Source organism: Toxorhynchites rutilus, chromosome 3 (genome assembly GCF_029784135.1).
Source record: "Toxorhynchites rutilus septentrionalis strain SRP chromosome 3, ASM2978413v1, whole genome shotgun sequence".
NCBI classification, from domain to species: Eukaryota; Metazoa; Arthropoda; class Insecta; order Diptera; family Culicidae; genus Toxorhynchites; species Toxorhynchites rutilus.
The window spans coordinates 90286114-90312034 of NC_073746.1; the positions used below are offsets into that span (position 1 = coordinate 90286114).

The window sequence follows — 25921 nt, forward strand, 5'->3', positions numbered from 1 at the left end:
TTATAAATTAAAAATTGACCCCGTTCTTGTTGACTGATTGATCTGAAATTTGGAAGGCACCCTTAATCCGACTGTCATTATAAAACTGCGTATTCCATAATCTTGAAAAATTCAATTTGACCGCCGCTAAAAAATTGATGTATGGCTTGACTTGGAGAACATAAATCGTAATACACAACATAAATTCAAAAAGGTCGCCGCCACTAAATGGTCCACTATGTATTGTTTGCAATCCCCTCAATATCTGTATCAAATGAAAGGATTTGACTAATAGAATACAGTACACAATAAAAATATTTTGGATCTGCATTTTTCATAAATAACTATGTTTTACTAGTCAATCCGTTTCATTTAATATCCATATTGATGGGGTTCTGAGAAAATGTGTAATCCGCCATTTTGTAGTGGCCGCCATCTTGGATTTGCATTGTTCATAAATAACTGTGTTCTACTATTCAAGTCCTTTCATTTGATACCCATATTGATGGGGTTGTGAAAAAAATATTAATAGCGCCATCTTGTGGTGGCGGCCATTTTGGATTTGCATTTTTCATAAATAACTCTACTGGTTAATCCCTTTCATTTGATACCCATTTGATATTGGCTATTCAATATGGAATTATTATACAAATTATTCTAAATTTCCGAAAATCGAAAATAAAGTACTCCGGATAATCGAGTCTAAAATTCCGGATAATCGAGTCCGACCTGTATATGCAACGTCTGCAACACTAGTAAATGAATTGCGATTGAGCTAATATTTTGCATTTGGCATTTTATCGTGTAAATCAAAATTTCGCACGATGTTCCGTATTAAAAATCGAAATGAACATTTTCATTGGCACCGTAAATCATACGTTTTCCCTCATATTTTTGACAAAAAAAAAAATGAATTCGAGATGACAGCAGATATCGACGTTCCATGCAATTTCAAGAATTTTTTTTTGTGAAAACCCTGATTTCCTTTACTCCCCCCCCCTTGGGTGATTTTGCGATTTTCTTTGCGTCATTCTCCCTTAAGTCCGAATGAGGTGAAATTTTGCATAGGCTGTTTTTTCGAGCTGATGAACATTTTGCATGGGGTAACTTTTTAAAATTTTAAGGTCGATTATTACCCATACATCCATTGACAAGACGCGGTTCTATAATTAAGTCAGGAAATCCAGATATAAAGCCAGGATCGAACAGATTCGTTGTTTTCGGCCATTTTCCCGCTCCGGAAGTCGATGCTTACGATTATAATACAGCCAAAAGTTGATGGGACATGGACAAAATTGAGTATCAATGTAATCATACAGGAATATATGAAAAAATCTATTCTATTTGAAATTGTCGGTGAAAAGTTGATCTAATCGAGGTGAATTAGACAAGAAAACAATTTCAGTTTACTTATACAAATAAAGAATGGATTGATATAATATAAATAGTAATGAAATGAGTAATTGATATGTGGACGCAAATATTTCACTAAATTCTGAATAATATAATACTCAAGCAAGATAGTACCTTCTGTTGAAATCAATCGAGTCGCATTGGTATATTCAGGAGTTGTTATTCAAATTCATGTAATTAGAGGATTATATTGAATGAAATGAATCATGCTGAACAGAGCCATATCGATCCATTTGTTCATCATGACCGATTATCGATTAACAATTATCATTTTATCACGATACGAACTGGTTCTAACCTGCTGCACGAGATTGAATGGGAAATGAATTAATCGTTATAATCCCCCACCGATAATGGCTACAGTTGAGCGTGAGAATCTTCCTATTATCATCTCGGACTACCGTAAATGTAGCTTCTAATGACTTCCCGCTCACAAGATGATCCCGGGTGAGCCCCAATGAGATTGTTGTGCTCGAGTTCGCAGTTCCATGTAATAACACAAATCTCGGACAAATGCCTCGTCGAGTGTGTGACACCTGTGGCAGCAGTTATTGGCGCCAACTGTAGCCCGGGTCCGGGCAAAAGGATTACGATTATACTCGAAACCAATTACAGTAATTATGTAATGAGAGAGGCGGTAGCAGAACTAGCTGTCCATCGTGTCCACACATTCGCAGCATTCTTGCCGTGCCGTAGTGTCTCTATGCCCCTGAAGTGTAGCGTTGCGGTTGAGCACGCAGTTGCATATTCTCCCAGGCTTCAATTTCCGCGATGCGACGAGACCAGCATATGTGACGTAGAAGTCAGTGTGCCACATTACGCTGACAAGCTGATTTTTTGACAGCAAGGTGGTTCTATTCGCGCTTCCGTATGCATCATAATGGGTTATTTGAACCGTACTCTTCCACTTGCAATCGGTCCGGTCCGTGCCGGGTGTACCATATAGACAGACGGCTGTCATCATCCACAATGTCAGCTGCTCTTCAAACCACCGGGGTTCGCGCTAAATCTCGCGTGAAATTGAAAAAATAAAATACTTTTCCGCAAAATGCACCCGTACATGAGATGCTACAAACTTCATCACGGAGCATAAGTTTTCCACACTTCGCTTGATTTATGGCATAAACTTTCAAGCCTGGCGGTGGGTGAAACCGAATCTCGAAGTTGCTTGAAGTTATGGCCTGCGCTATTTAGCGATGGAGCATAACGGTGCCCCGAAGCGATGGACAATATTTCAGCCATTATTATATGAGTTTATGTTGAGAGCGAATGCACCCCAACAGGTGCCTTACTCCTACGAACGAGCGAAATCCGCCTTCCGTGGACGGTGTTACGGTTAACCTTGCATACTTGCTTGGGTATCGAGAAATCACGCCTCCCGCGCAGAGATGCCAGTTTTTTTCTCGTGTGAATTCTATATTAGCCTCTATAATTCACAACATCATCATCATTACATCATTAAATCCAAACACGCTCCTTAATTCACAGAAGCTCTTTCCCAGCAAAAAATATACAAATCAATTCGCTTCTGATAATTACTTCGGGTATTATTTTCGGATGAATCGAAATTTTCAAAATAGTCAAAACTTTTAGTGGCCTTGGAAGGGAACGATCGGTTTGCTTGGTTTTATGAACCAGTTCATGATTCATTCTTGTTCTCGCGAGAACAATACACGAGATTTTTGTTCTTATTGTCAATGCACGTAGCACACTCAGTATGCATTGCGAATATTTTTCTCGTGCTGAACACAGTGCGGCCTGGAGCGATATCATATTTGTTCTCTCACCACCGGTATCTATTTGATATCACATAAAATCAACAAATCGTACGATTCAATCCTATACAGTCTATGTGGCCGGTATGAAAGCCGACGTGGTATGTGCAGAGCTGCAATTTGTCATTGTCACTGCATATATTTGGGCTACTATGACGACCATTGCAACATTACCACCAAACGACGTGCAAAAAAATATAAACCGACAAAACAAATTCCTCACTCTTCGATACTAAATAGTTTGTCAGTGTGTGTTGACGACCAAAGCATGTTGCAAGTCAGTGCCATATGATCGTCAAGACGGAAAATACTATGTCACTTGATGTAATGGAAGTTCACTCGTTTACCAGGGTGCATTTGTTTACGTTGGGCTACCTGAATACCATTCTTATACGTTATCGCGTGTTCGACATAGTATTTACTTCAGGTAATACCGGGAATAACAACCGGAACGAAAATCGAACCTTTGCTCGATGAGAATAAAATGCAGTCTCCGACAATCATCAATTCGATGCTGACAATTTTACCGCCAACTTGGTCGGTCAAAACGTATTCACGAAGCCCAGTAACAGGCAAATTGTTGCATCGTACTCCGTCAGTCACTATTTGACCAACATTTTTGTCAGTAGGATGTGACTAACGTGGCTCGTCAGTTGTCAGTGACATTGATGAAAAAATGCAGCTCTGGGTATGTGCAACTTAATATTTCTCTTCTCTTTTGTTACTGCCCATCATTGCAAGCTTTGCATTATGCTTACTTCGTGCAAGTTCTGAGAATAGATTCTGGGGTAGAGATGGGCGAGCGCTCACGAGTCGCTCATTTGAGCTGGTTCGTCAGAACGAGCGTACGATCCACGGTTCTAAAAAGAACCGCTTTTGAAAAAAGTCTCGGCACAAAAAAAAAACCGCAGTCCAAAAAAGAGCCGCTTCTGGAAAGCATCTCGGCTCAAAAACAAACCGCGGTCCAAAAAAGAGCCGCTCTTGGAAAGAGTCTCGGCTCAATAAAAAGCCGGGGTTCAAAAAAGCTCGGGAAAGAGTGGAAAGAGTGTCGGCTCAAGAAAGAGCCGCGATTCAAAAAAGAGCCGCTCAAATGAGCCGGTCAAAATTGAATGCGATCTGTATTGTGTTTAAAAGATTTCTTCAACTTTACGCCCACCCTGAGTACTCTGGATTCATTAATGAAAAGACTGAGCTGCCTGAGAGTGCTGCCCGGTCAAACATCCACATGTTTTCATATGGCTGGACTTCTTCCCTGAAATGTATATTCTGAAAGAAACGCACATGAACTGGGATCGGTCAATTTATTCCGATCGGTAATAGAGGACCATGAATTTCGTCAGAATAAAAACACCCAAACACACAGGAAATGTTGTAATTTTTGTAGTGTTCAAAATCGCGAAGTCGACGGCGCCAGTGGTTGTATGGTTAGCGTAACAGCCTCACAATCCGATCGGCCTGGGTTCAATCCCAGCTTGCGTCGTTGGGATTTTCTGAGGCGAAAAATCTCTGGTTACGTCTTCCTTCGGAGCGGAAGTAAAAGAAGTTGGCCCGGCTCATGAGTTGTTGAGTCTGATAGGTAGGAACAGGTGGAGTCGCCTCCCTGATGTCGGTGATTGGCACTAAAGTGGCGGAAATAGGCCGACGAAAAATAAGCGAAGATAAAAAAAAAAAAAAAAAAAAAAATCGCGAATTAAGTGCGAGTTTCGATTCAGCTTTCGCTCTTGATGACAAAACTGCTTATATAACTACCAAGGTTTTCCGAAAATTGAAACGAACAACAAATTCTTCCATGGGTGCACGGTCCGTATTTCCGAAGATGTGTTTCTTGCAGTGCAGTTTTTCTATATTGATATCTGGTAATTTTTGTAATACGCTTCCATTGGGTGGTCAGGAAAGTCCATGACAATCAAACCGAGACACTTATCAATCCTCGATACGCGACACATAATTTTATTTGCTACAGATGTCTAAAACATCCGTTCAGGAACACCTGATAAAGCATGAGTACGTTGCAAAGTATAGACTAGATATTAACCCATATTCTCGATCGGATTTGATCTATCGTATTCTGAACGAGATAAACTTTTGCATTCTGCATTCAAAGGTTGCAACATTTGCACAACCCGATAGGATTTGACTCGATCAGATGAAAGAATGCAACATTGTGCTAATTTCAAATCTGAATGGATTCCGAAATAAGGGGTTATTTTCTCGAAAAAATATTCGAAGGAACGTATCTCAATCTGCGATTTGTTTCATAAACACAACGAAGATACACATTTGTTGCGAAATGTGAAGGAAATCATTCACAATAATGTTAAGTTAAAAAAAAATCTTGGTAAGTGTATAGAACCCCAAAGCAGGTTATCGCCTGGAGGTAGTCTTGGTCTGGGTCTGGTGGAACAGGAAGATAATCTGTATCATGAGCTTCTACCAAGAAATTAGTATCGATGAATTCCAACAAGTAACGGGTGTTAAATAAAAATTGAGAATTTTTTCAATCACATATAAAAAAAGATATATTTTTTTCATCGATTTCAGTATTTTTTATTAATAACATAATGTATTTCCTTCAAAAAAATGTCAGTGAATGTTTGAGTAAGGGCCGTGGTCTGCTGTTCGACGCAACTTTGTCGCGATGCTCTCACAAGAACGTTGTACGGCACTTCCGTCCATTTTCCGGATACAATTCGGGATTCTTGTAGTCAGTTGCTTCATGGCCCTTCAATTGTTTTTATACAATAGGGCACTGAGTGAGCCAAAGAAATCCCGTATTGGGCGGCACTGGGGCAAGTTTGTTGGGTTACGATCTAGCACGAACGGTATCTTTTTCTCCTCAAGATACGCCAGCGTCTTCTTGGCGTAATGGGAAGACGCCTTGTCCGGCCAGAAGACGTACTTCCCATCCGCGTGATGCTCGTTCAGGAACGGCAACAGGATTTTATCGAGGCACTCTTCTCGATAGATTTGTTGGTTGTTTGCCAGACCGCTCGGCTTAAACCAAGGCTTTGAAATGCCTTCCAATCCACGGTCAGCAGAGTACTAAAACGATACTTCGAGAACCTAACCATCGACCGGAAGGTGAAGAACGGCAAAAATGCTCCGTCAGTGGAAAAGATCACAAGCGCGTAGTTAAGCAGTTTAGACGTGATGCGAGAAGTTCGGTCCGGGATGTCGCCAATAAGCTGAATTTGTCAAGTTCATTCGTCCAGCGGACCAAGCAGCGGAAGGCCTGCGTACATACAAGGTTCAGAAGGCTCCTAACCGCGACGAAAGGCAAAACATGGTGGGGAAGACGCGAGCCCGGAAGCTGTACACCGAAATGCTGACGAAGCCGCATTGCCTGGTAATGGACGACGAAACCTACGTCAAAGCAGACTTTCGTCAGCTGCCGAGCCTGTTGTTCTTCTCCGCAGAGGACAAATTCAGCGTTCCGGAGGAGATTCGCAAGCAGAAACTATCCAAGTTTGCCAAAAAGTACATGGTGTGGCAAGCGATCTGCTCTTGCGGAAAGCGGAGCGCCCCCTTCGTGATGACCGGCACGGTAAATGGGCAGGTTTACCTTAAGGAGTGCCTACAGAAGCGCTTACTACCACTATTGAAGCAGCACGAGGGCTCGACCATCTTCTGGCCGGATCTCGCTTCGTGCCACTATTCAAAGGACGTTTTGGAATGGTACGAAGCCAACGGGGTCACCTTCGTGCCAAAGGAAATGAACCCGCCCAACGCGCCGGAGCTTCGCCCAATAGAGAAATATTGGGCGATTATGAAGCAGGCCCTCCGGAAGAACCCAAAAGTTGTCAAATCGGAAGCGGACTTCAAGAGAAAATGGATTTCTGTTCAAAAAAAATACAACCTGACGTTGTACAGAACCTTATGGACGGGGTAAAGAGGAAGGTGCGAGCATACGGGCTTGGGCTGGAAGTATGAATAAAAAGAAAATTCCAAAAGTTGTTTAATAGTTTTTATTTTACTGTCTAAAATTTTCAAAAGGATCGGTCTACTGGGCGAATTTCTACAGCGTTTTTTCCGTGATGCAATTTGATGTGACACACCCTTTATTCTTTCGGAAAAAAACACAAAAAAAAACTAATTCTTTGTTTCCAGTATTTTAAAAACAACATCAAGTTCAATTGTCCCATGTTAATATTCTAAGCATAACTGCCCCACCATGAATTTTAAGCCCGTAATTAAGTTTGATTGATTCAAGTGAAGATATCTTGTGACATTTCATAGTTTACTACATATAAAAAAACTCTGTTGAAATGCAAAGCTTCTGGTAGACAAATATGATAGTAAACTTTGATTTCGTTTTCTCAGTTGCTGATTTTGGAACATGGGACAACTATGCGTAGAACAGTAGTATAGATCAACGTAATTGTCGATCACGATGGTTCTGCAAGTGTTTTGTTTTGACTGGGTTCATTCTAGCCGCCAGGCACTACCGAACCTGTAAAAGGGAAAGTCATTGATGCTTAAACAAGAAAATATTTTGCAATCCGCGATCACGGACGTACAATATTGGCATCTAGTCGCGACATCCGTGTTTTGAAACAAAATACATTCTATCATATTAGCAGGTTCAAACCCAATTTGAAATTTCTCAAATTTGAATGAAAGTTTTGACTGTTATGAGTACTTGAAACACGTAGTCCTGATCCCGACTTATCTACTTTAATATTCCCACTGAAATTGATCATTATAATATAAAATAGCCAGCTAGGAATAGAAAGTAGAAACAAACTTGAAATGAAATTTAAGCTAAAAAAATGAATTTTCTTGATTTTTTTTTCAAAAACTGAAGGAATGTCCACGTGGACAACAGGGGGAAGGATGCAAGGAATGTCCACGCTTGTCCACGGAGGGGGAGGGGGGTGTATAAAATCATGCTTTTTCTGTCCACGTGGTATGTGGACCACAGCCCCACAGCTGTGTCAGAATCAGCACTGAAAAAGACTGGAGCTGGAGCAGAACTGTGACTTGAATAATGATGATTATGGTTTGAATTATAGAGACTTTAAAATTTCTCAGTTCATTCGCCTCTAGCCTTGAAAAAGGTCAATTTGAAAACTAAACTAAACGGGTTTGAGAAATACCATTTGGAAAACATCGCTACTGTCTTGTCGTTAGTTGGATGACTGATGAAGCGTGATTGCCGTGAAATTGTGAATAGCATGTTCGTACTTAATGGACTGAAAACGAGAGGAGTCTAAATTGCAATAATAGAGAAATCACATTGTCCGTATAACGAACGATGCATTTGTTATTTCTATTTCATGAAAATGCGCCCTGTTCTCAGATTTGGCATCAATACAGAAATACGTAGTCTTACTTAGAAAAATAGGCCTTAGGTTTTCGTTATTGTTAAACATACAAAATAGTTTAAAATAAAGAAACACCAAATGGACCAACCAGAAGTGCTCGCCGGGCTATATATTATATAAATTATATAAATTTTCCGATGGGGAATTTCTACTCGAATCTATCCTTACATCTGGCACCTCTGATTCCGCGTCAGGTGTTTCGCTGCCGAGAAGTATGATTAGAAAACGGGACTACGCGCTCTGGCTGCCAGAGTGCGGCGTTCAATTTGCTTGTCACTAGGTGCTAGTCTGGCCGTTCCGTGATTTAATCGCGGGATCGCGCTTTGTGCTAAAGGGCACCTTCGTGCACCTTAATGCCGTGTCATAACTTTCTAATAAGATAATTAGCATGTAATGAGGTGGACGTGGTGTGCATGTTGATTGAGATGTTTACATGAGAACGGAACGGCGCGATCTATGATGTGGGAAAAAAGACCGCTGCTGATTCGAACGTGTGCTCGAAGGTGTTACGTGCAGACATCACTTAGCAGCAGCCGCAGCTGTTAATCGGTATGGTTAGCGCTATTAAATTCTGCAAGTTTTACGTTGGTTTAATCTAATTTGTTTGATTGCTTTTAAATATGGTTCATAATCCATCCTGCTTAAATGAATAAATAAGGATTATTCATCATCCAATTTTCACGCTTCCATTGCCACAGTGAATTGTTTTTCAAGGAGACATAATCTTGCGCTTGCTTTTCCCGTCTTCCCACCACACAACAAAAAAAAACATCTCAACTCAAGGGCACTCTTCGTCGCTTCTGAACTGAAGAGGTCTTGGAGGCATATTTACAGAAGGATTATCCTCTTCGTACCTTGTTAAATTCCCCATTAAAGAGCTTTTGCTGGAAATGAGAGTTCAGAGACGCGTCAGACACAATCGGTAGCATCGGACGTCCGGTTCGTCTGAGTGGAAACGGTTAGCAAATTCTAAACCTTGTCATGAGGGAGCTTAGTGGGGATTTTCTTCTGTCGAAAGATGAGCTTCTAATGACAAGATAAGACATGCTACCGGTGAAGGCACTATGCAAGCACACTCCACAATCGACATATCGAAAAACCACAGTTTGCTCAAAGCTTCAAACGAGTCAATTGATAACAAGATAACGACCGCTCTGTCGTAAACCAGTTGTGACCATTTGTCCAGCAAACGGATTTATTTACCCTTCAATTGGCTGTGGCATTATTCATACCGAACGGATATCACTGTGTCCCCTGGGTCATGTGAATTGGCTCATTCTGGCTCGATGGAACGATGATGGTTGCAATGATTGCATCATGATTGATTGCAGATTTCATTATGAGTAGCGTCAGTTGGCACAAACCGTTGCCTCTCAATATTTACCCCATCGGCAATCGGAACGATACAGAAGTGGGACCAATTAACGCGCACTGTTATCAACTCCTATTGATTGGAGGCATCGAAAGGCTTCTGGTTGGTTTGTGATGAATTGATCATTTAGAAATTTCGATTATGTCTAGATTTAGTTCAATGCCAGTACGCGATACTCATCATTGCATTTGAATATCGTTGACAACATGAAACATTTTAATTGATAAATTGATTGTGTTCGACCCAGTTGTTTTTATGAAAACGTGTGAAGTATCATGAATTCAGCACCTTTTTGATGCATTAACTATGCCGGTTCTCCCATTTTCATCGTCTACACTCTCTCTGGGTTTTCGTTTATTTCGTTGAATTCAGAAGACTGTGTTAGGAAATAGAAAATAGAGAAAATAGAGATCACGAACGTTTATCGAACGGGTGCCAGAAGCTCTGAACACCATCGGGGCCCGGTGCTGCCCAGTTCCGCAGGTACCACGAGGCTTCGCGGACATCATTTTCTTCGACGATGATAGCTGGCATCTCTCCAATTTCACCATAACTCTCCTCCTCCCGTCTTAACCACATTTGCCCGTCGCGATGTTGTACTGGGGTCTCCCAAATACCAGCCCAGAAGTTCGTCACATCGCTAATATTTGGCAAACCTTCGCGGTAGTCGGGCTTCTCGTCGCTAATGTGGTCGTAGAACGCTTTCTCTCTTTCTCTCAACTACTCTGAACATCCGATTTTGTTCCTGGTGCTTTGCAGAGTCAGAGTAACGTTTCAGCCGTTTTGTAAGGACGCTCAATTGCTGTACTAGTGTGTCGAGTTTTTCCGTCAGCTGGTGAGCTCCCAGCTGGCGAAGTTCAGTAGGCTGCACGATCACAGCAACTTGGCGACATAATTTCGCCGATCTGCTGCCTCTTTTGTACGCCATCAGTCTTCCAATTGCGGCGCGCTTGTTTAGGATCCGTTGCTCCAATCTCCTTCGCCACGCAGGCTCACGCCTTTCACGGAGATGTTGGAGCAGTCCGCCTCTTGGCCTTATACGGTATCCTAAACTTTTGGCGGTCGCCACAGCAGCACAGTAAACTTTCAGTTGCAGCTCCTCCATGTCCTCAGCATCAACCAAGTGCAGCGGAAGAACGTGCTCGTTCATGAGCTTTACTGCACTTGTCAGCCTGCGGGAATGCTGCAACTTCGGAATCCTGGGGCGCGACAAAGGATCTGTGTCGCGAAACTGTGAGATCGCCTCGTCGTAGTGGAAGACCAGATCGCGTAGTAGTTGTTGATCTGGCTGTGGGTCTTCTGGCTCAGGGGGTTGATGCACTGCACTGGTTTACAGGTTCTCAAATGGGGATGGGGATGGGGATGGGGCGCGACACAGATCCTTTGTCGCGCCCCAGGATTCCGAAGTTCCCGCAGGCTGAGAAGTACAGTAAAGCTCATGAATGATTTTTTTTTTTGATATAAACTTTTATTCATTGCTTCTCATCGCTCCTGTTTTTTGCGAGTATCTTTTTCTTCTTCTCGAAGCTCGATTTTTTCTTTTGGGCGTTTTCCCTGTTTTTGTTTTTCGCCACCGTTCCATGGAATTCTTGTTGCAAAATCTTCTTCTTGTTATCAGTGTTCGCTTTCGGAGGATTTTTAGTTGTACTGGTCAATACTTTTTGTTTGCTGACAAGATTCCCTTTCTTATTACGTCGTTTGGATTGTAGACTAGGAACGACCTTCATAATGCGCAATGGACGCCCATTAAGCAATTGTTGATTCATTTTCAGTGCTTTCGCGATCGAAACACCTTTTTTGAAACAGACATATCCTATACATCTGTCAGCGATTTGACGCACGTATTCGATATCACCAACTCGACTGAAGAAATCGTATAATTCATTATCGGTTGTCTTTCTATGGATGTTACCAACAAATACCGTGGACGTGATATGTCCAGCTTGTTTTTGCGAGTGCAATGATACGCTGATACGATTTCCTTCTACCGATTCACCGTTCATACAGCATGCTTTTTCTCTGGTCTCGAAACGTACATAACAATTTAGTGCCTACGATTCTTTCTTATTCTTTTTTTTTTTTTTTGAACAATGTAACGCCTTCGTTGGAACGGAAACGAATGGTTAGTATTGTGCCGAATTGTTTGAACAATGTTTTCATCGTTGACTTTTTCACTGTAGTTGGAAGATTTCCAATAAAAATGGAGTGCTCTGGACCTGGAAAGCGCTTTTTCGGTTTCACTTCGGCATCCTTTTCGTCTTTACTGTTCGTGGGAGAGCCATCTTCCAGTTCAGGTTCGGAGGGTTGACTTAAAATCGACTTTGAAGAAGCATTTCCTGCTGTATCATCAATTGATTCTTGTTCATCTTCACTTTCAGATGTATCAACCCCAAGGTCTGCTTCAATAACTTTGGGCTTTTTGTGGCCCTTTGTAGAGGCGCCTTTTGATTTTTTTTTGTTTCTTATCAATTTTAGGCTGTTCGATTAGTTCCGGAGAAATGTCGACTGCTTGCTTTCTCTTTTTCTTCGAATTTTTATTTTTTTTAGCGCTGACTCCCTCAACGATTTCAGGTATCTGCTCTTCGACATTGTTTTCTTCCGGAAACACATCTTTCGCCTTGTCTTTTCTGCGTTTTTTTTTTGCCTGTTTGACAATGTCCGGAAAATTTTGCACAACTTCTCATGGCTTCATTGACTCCTCCGGCACATTGATTTCGCTCCTTTTGGAATTTTTCACTACACCGAGGCCGTTATTTTGCGGACTCACTTTGTTCAATTTTCTATCTTTCTTCCCCATGATTAAGGAAGACCCCTAATATTTTACGCGTTATAAAGGCAATAAAAATATATGAAAACCAAAAACCGGTGATACGCTAAATCTTTTCTGGGCGAGTGGAAACAAAAACACCATTGTTTCCACTCGCCCAGAAAAGATTTAGCTTATCACCGATTTTTGGTTTTGGTTTTCAAAAAACGAAGACTTTGTTTTATGTTGATCATATTTCAATATTTTTCTGTGTCGTCAATATCTGGAACTATTTCGGTAAATAACTTTGAGATCATCTTTCATATGGAAGGGGTGTAAGTGACATCATCAATTCCTCTACATCGACATAACTTAGCTGCAAACACATTCCCAGCTGTATTTGACAATGTGAAGGATAGATCAGAACCTCATCTATCGGATTCTATGGCAAACTCAAATTGCAACGATTTTACAGTTGAGTTATTAACTAAAGAAAAAGTTGTTGAAGAGAAATCGATCAAGTCACTTACACCCCTTTCCTTCTGAGCCCTCTAATGGCACATAGAGTACGTAATCCTACGTAGTTGACGGTCGTGTCTCGGACACAACCCTCCATATTTTTTTAAATTTTCTGCTTATCTAAAAACATAAACTAAGCTAGAAATAGAAATCAATATTTCCCTTCTATCAATTGAGGGGCTTAGTCGAGGATGATAAAAATTGAAGTTTTTGTTTCGTCTTGCCATTCAATTTGCATCATGGGGTTTACTTTTTACGAAATAAATAGATTCATCCATGAGGAAGTTCATAGTCACAATTTACCGTTATTTAGTAGGTCGTATTTTTATTTTTGCAAATTTCATAACATAGTGTCAAAAATTGCTCTTTCTTAATTGAGGGGCTCAGAATGAAAGGGGTGTAAGTGATTTGATCGATTTCTCTAAATCGATTCTCTCTTTTGGTCATAACTTAGCTGCAAATACATTCCCAGCTGTTTTTGACAATGTGGAAGATAGGTCAGAACTTCATTTATCGGATTCTATAGTAAACTTAAATTGGAACGTTTTTGCTGTTGAGTTATTAACTAAATAAAAAGTTGATGAAGAGAAATCGATCAAGTCTCTTACACCCCTTGCATTCTGAGCCCCTCAATTAAGAAAGAGCAATTTTTGACACTATGTTATGAAATTTGCAAAAATAAAAATACGACCTACTAAATAACGGTAAATTGTGACTATGAACTTCCTCATGGATGAATCTATTTATTTCGTAAAAAGTAAACCCCATGATGCAAATTGAATGGCAAGACGAAACAAAAACTTCAATTTTTATCATTCTCGACTAAAAAGCAGGTGCAGTGAATCCATCGTCACCACAACAAATGGTTCACAGCGAAACGCCTGACTTCCATACTGACGAATGTTTCAATCGTTTAAATAGTTCTCGTTAGCACTTTACCTCAGCTAATCTAGGAAAAACTTCATTTACTCCATTTGTACCACCCACCACCCGTACCGTTAGTCAATGGGAAACCATCTAGGAAATCATATTATGGATTCTAATTAGCAAACTTGCTGAAAATGCCTCAACGATACTTACGTTTTACGATCATAAAACACAATTTCTCCGAAAATCAGCCTTTTGAAGACAGCCAGGCATGGGAGCTCGGGTAGAGGCGCAGGCAGAGCAGCAAGCTTGGATTATGAATATTTTATCACTTGCAATCTTGTGCCCCTTTAGAAGGTTTACAGCATCGTTCCCACCGTTGTTGTTGTTACTGCTGCTCCTGCTGCTGTCTTGATATGGCAGATGGAAAAGCTGAGAAAACAGATCAGCCAAGCGTCGAGACGCGTAGCATTCGGGCGGTGTTTATTCGGTATATGTGATCATGTAAACGGAAAATATTGATGCTGAGAGCTGTCGGCATAGTGAGAGCACGAATCATGTGTTGGTTGGGAGAAAAAAAGTCCTAGTGGAGCTGCTCTATCGTTTGTTTTTGTGGTTGAAGCATCTTCTTGGTATATGGTGAGATACTTTACGTGATTGCTTTTCTTTACGAGTGGCATTCTTTGGTGGCAATGTGTTGACTTTTTGGTCTCGCTCGAAAAAAAATTATCATTTGCCGTCTCACACAAGACATCTTTAATGAAAACTCACCACCAAATCTAATGGAATAAAATTTCAAAAAAAAAAAAATGTTTGTGTGAAAAATTCCATTAAGTTCAAAAGTTGGTAAGACATCTTATCCCTCATCAAAATCGGACAGAATTGCATCTCAAATTCCATTAAAACAAGATTACCAGCAGGAGGATAAAAAATTAGGAACAAACTTTTCTTCGAATTTTCTCCTCTCAAAACAACTTTTAACGGATGATCAACACGCACACCTCGTTTCCCTCTTACCGCTGTTTAATTATGCACTGATCCTTCAAGGATAAAATAACACTGCTCGTAATCCCCGAAACGTTCCTTTTTTTTGGTGCGAGTAAGGCGCACCCCCCCTCCCGTGGCAGCTACTGTGTCTTCAAACGCAAACAAACTTTTGACCAACGATAACCAGGACGAACCGTTTAAAGCTGAGCACACAAACACGCACACACACACACACACACACACACACACAGAAACGATGGAAGGAAATCCATTACTGTCGGACAGGCTCTTGGTGGCGCCGGTAGAGATGAATGTCCTCTCGTCCTTTTACGAGTGGTAATAAAACCTGAGAAATGAGAGACGACATCCGTGAGCATTTGCATAATAGCTTTTTCGGATATTATCAGCCTCGGATCTCCGGCTTTGTTTTCCATGGTGTCGATGGAGAGTTGTTGTCCGCTTATCCTAATGACTATCTGCCACGTAATCCCTCAGTTACCGTTTCGATAATCGTCGATGAATCGCTTGGTCGTAATCAAGGACACTTGGCGCCTGGTAATATCCACATCAAACTGTAACAGCACGAACTTTTGCCGACAGATAAACAGAATCACTCAAGTAGATTTTGAAACCCCTCAAATAAGCACACAAGGATTCATTTATCCACTCCCCCGTGAGCAGCGGAACCAATAACCAACCCCGAACAAGTCGAAGCGAAATCGTATCATCAGCATTAGGCGCGTCTTACGTGCTTTCGAAGGCAACACGAATTGATAGCGGTGAAGTGTATATCACCAGCAGGAGAGGGATGTTTGCTTTCGACAGCATGTGTTTGCATTCATTAAATTGTTGTTTGAGAGTATTACGGTGCGAAATGGAGTCGGAAGAAAGGCGGGGCGGGGAACCTTGGAGTGCATCAACACGGTGATGATTAATTACCACTTGTCGAGTGGGGGAGGGGAGATCCGTGAGCCCTCGTGTCGAATCGAAAATGACACCTTCATACACAGAGAGCGCTTAGGAGATGAAAGAAAAAGTTATTTCCAATTCAAACAGTTCATGAGAATAATGAATTGGCGTTTTTTTTTTGAGAGCGTAAATAACCGCGACAAATTACCATATGCCACCAACAATATGCGGAGAAACAAGCACCCATCAAACGAAATGTTGTCGCTTTTCACAAATTTCGTTTGATGGTTTCCGGGAAAAAAAATTGCCGAGGGATTCAGACCAACAAGGATTATATTGGGTGCTGAATAATGAGATACACATGAAAATTAAGTTGGAAAAATTCCTTCGGTTTTCCCAATGTTTACAGATGAGATGAAAGCAATAATCAATATTTGGTTGGATTTGTCGACTTCCACACAATGATTTATTCGATCATATCTCGTAACGTTGTAACTGAGAATATACTGGATGTAGCAATTCTTTATCAAGGAAAAATCCAATTTATCGAACCATCCTTTACATTGAGGTCTACCCGGAAGCACATCCAAACAATAAGCGAACAGAAAAGAATTTGAATTCCATTTCGTAAGATACAAATTCGAAAAGATTGATTTATCTTTTTTTTTCATTTCGACAAGTAATCTATCAAGGTTCGCTTTATCATCTGTCGAATCAGCAACATTTTCGCGGTCTTCCTTTCATTTTTATTCCAAATTAATGAGAAATACACGATCAATAAAGTGAGAAACTCACACATTTTTTATGACCAAAAAGAACAATTTTTATCATCGGTTTTCAAATTGATAAAAATCCCCCGCACAAAAACAGGTTTGCCTGTATATATACAGGTCGAACTCGATTATCCGGAGTATCGATTTTTTTTTAACTCCGGATAATCGAGTCATAAATAAACAGTTTTCTCTCGGTAAACGTATTATAATTATGATTTGCACTTATTTATTAAACGGTTTTATCTAGGTTGACCTGTTTGTATGTTTGTAACATTGAAACTTTATAACTTTGTAGTTTGGTAACTTCATAGCTTCATAGCTGTACCACATTAATAGAAATTTAACCCCCTTCCTATCGACCGATTGATCTGAAATTAGGAACACATCATTATCTCTGGTGTCATTATAAAACTTGACTAGTAGAATACAGTAATTTATGAAAAATGCAAATCAAAAATGGCTGCCACCACAAAATGGCGCTATTTTTTTCCAAAACTTCTTCAATATGGGTATCAAAAGGAAGTTCTCGACTAGTAGAACATAGCAGATCATGAAAAATCTAATGCCAAGATGGCCGCAGTCCTCAAACAACTAATTACTTTTTAAATTTTGATCTGAAATTTGGAAGACACCTTTAATTTTACTGTCATTATCAAACTACGTATTCCATGATCTTGAAAAATTCAATTTGGCCATCGCTAAAAAATGGCTGAATGACTTGACATGCAGAACACGAAACATAATAAACAACATAAATTCAAAAAGGTCACCGCCACTGGTGGACTATATATTTTTTGTGTCCCCCAATATCGGTATCAAATGAAATGATTTGACTAATAGAATACAGTACATCATGAGAATATTCCGAAGAAAATTAGGTAAGAAATGAACGTTGGATTTCCATTATCCACAGTTAGTTGTTTCATCATAAACCCCACGATTTTAGTTTAGTCTCATCATCGCCCTGGATTAATAAATGAACGGATGTGATAACTACTAACTGCTACTTGCCAAATTATTTTCTAGCTCTAAGTACATTAAACCGTTTAACTTTCAAAGTTTTTTTTACTTATTTTCTTTTCTAGTTTTTTAGTAAATAATCTGTATTATTAGTATACTTCTCTACGTTGAAACCATTCAAAAAATTTATGTTTTTACAATTGTTGTTTCTTACCTAACTTTCTTCGGAATATTCCGATGATGTACTCTGTTCTATTAGTCAAGCCCATTCATATGATACTCATATTGATGGGGTCCTGAGAAAATATGAAATACGCCATTTTGTAGTGGCCGCCTCTTGAATTTGAACTTTTCATGAATAACTGTATTCTACTACCTTTCATTTGATATACATATTGATGCGGTTCTGAGAAAATATGTAATCCGCCATTTTGTAGTGGCCGCCATTTTGGATTTGAATTTTTCATAATTAACTGCATTCTGCTTGTCAAGTCCTTTCATTTGAAACCCATATCAGCTATTCAATATGGAATTATTATACAAATTATTCAAAATTTACGAAAATCAAAAATAAAATACTCCGGATAATCGAGTCCGACCTGTATTTATTTTCAATTGTGTGTTTGAATTGAAATGTGTATTAATAGTTTTTCCATTTTGGCGCACTGTGCAACGAACTTCATTAATTGTCCGCTGCTACACATAAAAAAAAATCAAAAACACCTGTTTAATCTTTATAATCAGTGAAACAATATAACTTTAATCCTTGTTGCAAGCTGTACAAAAAGAATCACAAATCAATCTCGTGCCGATATATAAGGTACATAAGATTCAATCCCAAATACAAAAAAGGGTAATAAAAACACGCGGGCAATAGCCAAAGGCTTATTTACGTAGAACCACATGTGAATATCATTTAGCCTCTATTATCGCAGCATCTAATAGTTTGTATATCAATCGTGCACATCAAAAAGAACCTTTCTCTTTTATCCTCTTAGCTAGTCGTGCCAATAGCCACCGGTCAGATCATATAAAACGCACTGTGAAAATGTACAAAAAAAAAACACTCAAAATGAATCTGTCGAACCAAACGCGTCTCCCGTGTTTTATCTCGCAAAGTTCTCATCATTTTGTCGCACATTCAAACCGCTTCTCGACGAACAGTGTCGTAATTAATTTTCATTTGTCGTGTCGAAACAACACTTGAGTTTTAAGTGTTATTTTCGTAATAAAACAAAATAACTCAGTTTTTTAACAGTGTAGTTTGGAAAATTTTCGAGCAATCTTTGGTTAGGCCCTTCTCAAAAGTAAGACTAGAGCCAAAATGGCAAACTGATGAGGCAAATTGTACTTTTTGGTCATTAAGAATGCGTCTGCAAAATTTGAACCAAATCAAAAAAATCCCAAAAACAAAATTTATGAAAAAATCGTCATTTGCGACGGAACAGCTCCTATTTTTCAGGTAGTATTTCTATGATATTATATTGTACAGTGCGAAACCACTCGATCTGACTAAACAATTACAAGAAGTATTTGAGATAATCTATTCAAAATTAAGCACTGAGTGTTTTCATGTACCAACCATTGGTTTTAAAAGGGTTAACAAACACACTAGTAACTTCCATTTTTCAGCGCTGAAATGTCCGGATGTTAGCATAATTATACATACTCTTGGGGCTGAATATGTTGCAATTCATTTTTGGCCTGCCTCCCAGCCATTTTTCATAATCTGACAAACGCAGCGAATGCTATTAACAGAACAAAACAAATCCTTCCCAAGTGGTGTGATTCTCCGGGTTTCCTGGTTCGTTAGAGTGTTTTGTAATTATAATTTCAAAGTTTTCGGCCTCGTTTTGGGGGGTATACAAAAGACAAGGAAGCAGGAAGTACCGACCCAAAATAGCCCGTATTGTTTCTCTCAAAATTGTTACCGAGTTTGGAAAGACTGCGGAATGATTTCCGCCTTCTTTTCATGCAACAAAAGACAACTTTTGGAGAAAAAAAATACTGAGAACCTTGGAATTCCTTCGGAATCCCTATTATGGAGACACATGGTTGTTCAGTTGCTGAGGCTGTGTAAGTCACCAAATACTTGGATCGATCCGATCGTTAACCATTTTCCGAGAACAAAGAGATTACAGCTTAAATCACTTTGTTGCTATTGCACCTGCTGTATGCGTGTGCAGGCAGCAGAAAGGAGGAAGGTACACACTTCAGTTTGATTGCTTTTCTGGCGCATTTTGCTGAATAAAACTCCCCAAGCGATGGCTGCTTGGAACAAAAAGCATTTTGTAATAAAATGCCGGAATAAAAGACCCCCAGGGGAGGTTTTTATCCACAATTGCCACACATTTTCCGCCCCATTCTAAACTCGGAAAGCTATCATCGTGAGCAGCTCACCTTCCGACATCTTCGTTTGAATTCTGAAAGCTGAAATTTCTGGGTGAAGTATTTTTATTTCAAATCGTCCTCTCGCATTACTCTGTGTATTATTTTTCTGAATGTTTCCAAGAGTGTGCATTTCGTTAGCATTCTAGAGCTGTACGATGCCCCCACACAGACATGTCTCAAGACGCAGTTAGACTAGTGTGGATAAAGTTTAGTAGAATACGGATACTGAGGACAATATTTAGCACAGAAGGTTAATGTTACAGCTGGAAGTCATTCCGAAACATTTCCATTTCCAGACAGAGAAGCCTGAAAATATGCAAAATTTTATTCGACTATTTTTGAATTGACTGAGGTTGCCCGCGCTTTTGGTTTACGAGACTGAGTCTTTTCCACTAGTGGGAAAATCTTTGTGATACAAGGATTTTTTTTTATGAAAGGTTTATGTATTTATTTTAGCATGAGCTTTATTGCTCAGAAACCTTTGGTAGTAAAGAAGAACTGTGTGAGAACGAATGTAGGAAACAAATAGGACTTTAGGACGAAATTTAACATAACATTTTTAATAAATCAAAAAGCATTAGTTCGATTTTATTTTATATTTGGTGTGCAAATATTTATAGCCATAGTCGAAACATTGACCACATTCCATATACATTCTGGAAGCCAAATCATAAAGCTTATAGCAATAAATGTTTTTTGGAGAAATATTTCCTAACAAAGTAACAAAGATGGTCAATTGCGAACGCGTAACCAAGTGGCTACGAAGACCCCCAAAAATAGTTATTAACGTTAACTTTATTTCATAAAAACGTGACCTGTTTTCTGATTTGCCACCCTTAATGAAAGACGTAGTTCTACGTCAAAAATTCAAACTTTGACGGCTGTGCGATGTTAGTAAGTGGAGGCCGATTGCGCTGATATGTTGTATATGGTAGTATTTCAGAATCTTTCAGAAATCTAGAATCTTTACCGGGAATCTGATTCTAAAATAGAAAAGTGGATTCTGAATCTGGGCTTTGAATTTGGTGCACTGAATCAGGGTTTAGAACTTGAGTTCGGAGTTCGGCATCTGAATTTGAATTTTGTGTCTGGAATCTGAATCTATTATTAAAATCTTACATTGTCTAAAATTTGTATCAGAAATTTGAATCTGGTATTCGAAATTTGAATTGTATTTGGTTTTGATTTTGCTGTTTGAAATTTGAATCTGAAATCCAGTTCATAGCGGTTCAGAAAGATTTTCGCGAAAAACGTTTTATAAATTAAATATTATGAATCAAAATATTATGAATTAAATTCACTTTGAAATATGTGTTTCATTTCCCTTTGTGATACAAGGATTTTTTTTTATGAAAGGTTTATGTATTTATTTTAGCATGAGCTTTATTGCTCAGAAACCTTTGGTAGTAAAGAAGAACTGTGTGAGAACGAATGTAGGAAACAAATAGGACTTTAGGACGAAATTTAACATAACATTTTTAATAAATCAAAAAGCATTAGTTCGATTTTATTTTATATTTGGTGTGCAAATATTTATAGCCATAGTCGAAACATTGACCACATTCCATATACATTCTGGAAGCCAAATCATAAAGCTTATAGCAATAAATGTTTTTTGGAGAAATATTTCCTACATGGAAATACAATATAAATATTGGGTATGATTTTCAATGTATGTAAGGAAATCTATATTTGTATTGGATTTTGAGTTATTCAAAATATAATGTTAGTTTAAATTATTTTCTCACAATTTTTTTTTTCATTGTATATTTTTCATGATGGTTTTCAATTGTTATTTGAGTGAAATGAGTGGTTATGAGAAAAAGTGACCTTTAAATTTTCAAAAGAAACTTTCATGAGAATGTTGATTCTTACGAAAAACTACCATAGTGTCGCACAGCCGTCAAAACTTGAGTTTTTTTTTAAACCGATAAACCATCTAAAAATGTTTTGTCAAAAATCTATTTTTAGACACAAAAACGACCAAGTGCCAAAAAAAAGTGTTTTTCTGGTTTTTGGTTATTTGAGTTTAGCTGTGAAATCATAAAATCATAAATAATACGTCGGAGATAGGATATCAAAATGTATTCATCCAATTGATCAGCTAACATTGCCATTTAATTGAATGCACGACTCGTCTTCTCCAAAGATCTAGATATTTTTCCGCTGTTTTCAAAGCGTAACATATCATGAAAGCTCCTTTGCACGATCGCCAGCGTTAATTCGATATCGAGATTTGTACCGAATATACTTGACCAAGAGAGTTATATGGTGATCGACATTATCATTACAAGCGTTTTTATTATTATTTTTACGTGGTTTTGAGATATCGTGAAGAATAGCAGTTCTCCCGGTTGTCTTGCTAGGTTGGTGAGTTGGGGAAGTTGTCTCGGTTACCTTCTCAGGTTTCCTAAAGATAACTCTCCGTTGTCGTGATTGAAATTCTACAAAGCGTACGCGTGTAAATAACGGCACATATCGCTTGGTTATCAGGGTTAACGTGTTAAAATCTAATTACAAAAAATTAAAAAAAAAACAAAACTAAAAATAATTAAAATTCTAAAAATCTAAGATTTTTAATTTGGTTCTCAAATGGGGATCAACATAGGGTAGGAGCCTGCCTGTTGGTCTCAAATGTTCCTATCTCACGCCTCCACGAAGATCATATGACGACATTTTTAGATCGGGCGTGAACTGGAAACACACACCTGGTCTTGGCTCCGAGAACGGGTGTCGAAAGTGGCTAAGTGAGGGGGTGCGAGCGAGTCAGAGCGCTATATCTCTCCCGGGGAAGGCCTCCCGGGTCATGGAGGCCTTGCCAACCCGCTGTCTCCCGGGCAAAGGAGATACACCCAATAACATGGAGCTACGATCACGAAGATTAATTAGAATGCGATCACCCGAGGAGGGTCCCCGAACTGGAGCTGGTCCTGGAACGGGCGTAAGAGCGAGCGGCCAGCGGCTGGAGGGCGATGTGCAAGAGCGGGCCACCAGCCGGGTTCAACCCGAAGAGCTACCGCCACACGGAAACAGCAGCCATCGACATCACCCAAGAAACGCTGCGCCTACGAGACGTGTTGCGACTGCCAGACGACAGTCGTCCACACTTGTGGGTACCACTAGGCGCCGGATCATGTGGACACACGAAATGAATGAATTCGTGATCCGCGCCTATTACATCTGCACTGCTTTGGAGACGGACATGAGCGGTCGCCCTCGAATACTAACAATGTTCGAGGAAGCGTATCCAGAGTTCGTCGGGAGGCTTGATCAGAACGCGATGAACGCGAGGCGTAGAGCGATAGTACGCAACAACATGCTCTCCCAAACGCAAATCGACGAGATCAAGCAGCAGGTGCAGAGAGAAATAAGCTCCAGGAACAACAGAGCAAGCGATGTGTCGAGACGAAGTTCAGTACGGCTGAGCAATTCATTCGCGAGTGGGGCACGCGAATCAGCACCAGTGGAGGCCACAGTACTACAACCCCCTGAGCCGGAAGACCCACAGCCAGATCAACAACTACTACGCGATCTGGTCTTCCACTACGACGAGGCGATCTCACAGTTCCGCGACACAGACCCATTGTCGCGCCCCAGGATCCCGAAGTTGCAGCATTCCCGCAGGCTGACAAGTGCAGTAAAGCTCATGAACGAGCACGTTCTTCCGCTGCACTTGGTTGATGCTGAGAACATGGAGGAGCTGCAACTGAAAGTTTACTGTGCTGCTGTGGCGACCGCCAAAAGTTTAGGATACCGTATTAGGCCAAGAGGCGGACTGCTCCAACATCTCCGTGAAAGGCGTGAGCCTCCATGGCGAAGGAGATTGGAGCAACGGATCCTAAACAAGCGCGCCGCAATTGGAAGACTGATGGCGTACAAAAGAGGCAACAGATCGGCGAAATTATGTCGCCAAGTTGCTGTGATCGTGCGGCCTACTGAACTTCGCCAGCTGGGAGCTCACCAGCTGACGGAAAAACTCGACACACTGGTACAGCAATTGAGCGTCCTAACTAAACGGCTGAAACGTTACTCTGACTCTGCAAAGCGCCAGGAACAAAATCGGATGTTCAGAGATAACGAAAAAGCGTTCTACGACCACATTAGCGACGAGAAGCCCGACTACCGCGAAGGTTTGCCAGATATTAGCGATGTGACGAACTTCTGGGCTGGTATTTGGGAGACCCCAGTACAACATCGCGACGGGCAAATGTGGTTAAGACGGGAGGAGGAGAGTTGTGGTGAAATTGGAGAGATGCCAGCTATCATCGTCGAAGAGAACGATGTCCGCGAAGCCTCGCGGTACCTGAGGAACTGGGCAGCACCGGGCCCCGATGGTGTTCAGAACTTCTGGCACAAGAAGCTGACCGTCGCACATCAAAAGATAGCTGAGTGCTTCAACAAGGTGCTACGTGACCCACACAACCTCCCTGAATTCGCCACCCGTGGCGTCACATTCCTCCTCCCGAAAGACAGCAACACATTGAACCCATCAAAGTACAGGCCGATAACGTGCCTATCGAGTCTGTACAAGATATTAAGCAGCATCATAACCGCCAAAGTTTCTGCCCACTGCGAACAACACCATATCATCGCAGAAGAGCAGAAAGGATGCAGGAAAAATACGCATGGCTGCAAAGACCAGGCCATCATCGACGCAGCCATAGTCGGCCAGGCGGTATATAACCAGCGGAACCTAAGTATGGCCTACATCGATTACAGGAAGGCTTATGACTCCATACCTCACTCGTTTCTCGTCCGGGTATTGGAGCTATACAAGATTGATCCCGTCGTCGTTAGGTTCCTGCAGCATGCGATGAGGCAGTGGAGCACGTCTCTGCACCTCAGTGATGGGGAAAATGTGTTGCAGTCTAGAACGCTGCAGATAAAGAGGGGGATATTCCAAGGCGACTCTTTCAGCCCGCTTTGGTTTTGTCTGGCACTGAACCCCCTCAGTAGGACGCTCAATAGAAACGGTCATGGCTATAAAATAAGGTATGGCGACGGCGCCCACGAAGAAGTGACCCATACCTTCTACATGGATGATCTCAAGGTCTACGCTGATTCACGTCAGCGTCTAGGTGTAGCTATCCGGGTTGTCGAAGACATAAGCAGGGACATCTGCATGGAGTTCGGCCTCGACAAGTGCCGCTGTGTCCATCTGCTGAAAGGGCAGCTTACCGAATCCGGAGGTTACGAGGTCTATGACGGCGAGTTCATAAGAGACATGGTTCGTGGCGAATCCTATAAATATCTTGGATTCCGACAGCTCACCGGGATTCGCCACTCCGACATCAAGACGGAGCTGCGAGACAAGTTCTTGAGTCGAGTGAACTGTGTCCTGAGGACTTTCCTCAACGCGGGGAACAAGGTACGCGCGATCAACACATTCGCGGTTCCCCTACTGACCTTCAGTTTTGGTGTAGTCAAATGGAGCAAAACTAACCTAGAGGACCTTGAGAGGAGGATGAGGAAAGCATTCAAAGAGGCCGGAATGCACCATCCTCAATCGGCACTGGAGAGAGTTTCACTGCCACGCAAAGAAGGGGGACTTGGAATAGTCGACATATCTGCACTGTGTGTTGCCCAGGTACGACAACTGCGCGAGTACTTCGCAGAACGCGCCAACCAAAACGCGCTATACCGGGCTGTCTGCGCCGCCGACAGAGGATACAGCGCTCTGCACTTGGCGCAAGCGGAGTACCAACTCAACTGCAATCTGCAGACAGTGGAGGAGAAGATTGCAGCTTGGAAGCAGAAGGCAGTGCATGGTGCCCACCCCCATCAACTGGACCGGCCACACGTCGACAAGGCCGCATCTAATCTGTGGCTAACGCGTGGTGAACTCTCTTCAGTAGTAGAAGCCGACATGATAGCCATCCAGGACAGGATAATGCCGACGAGAAACT

At 40.9% G+C, this 25921-nt stretch overlaps 2 protein-coding genes across 3 annotated transcripts in view; one reads left to right on the forward strand and one right to left on the reverse strand.

Annotated features, from left to right (window-relative positions):
• The window catches only part of LOC129775715 (uncharacterized), a 269934-nt gene that overhangs the window by 207158 nt on the left and 36855 nt on the right, over positions 1–25921 (forward strand). The gene's annotated exons all lie outside the window — the stretch shown is intronic.
• Positions 11336–19343, reverse strand: LOC129773306 (RNA-binding protein 34-like). Its single transcript, XM_055776907.1, is given in 3 exon segments — positions 11336–11941; positions 11943–12339; positions 19294–19343. Coding segments are annotated over 3 exon segments (1053 nt in total).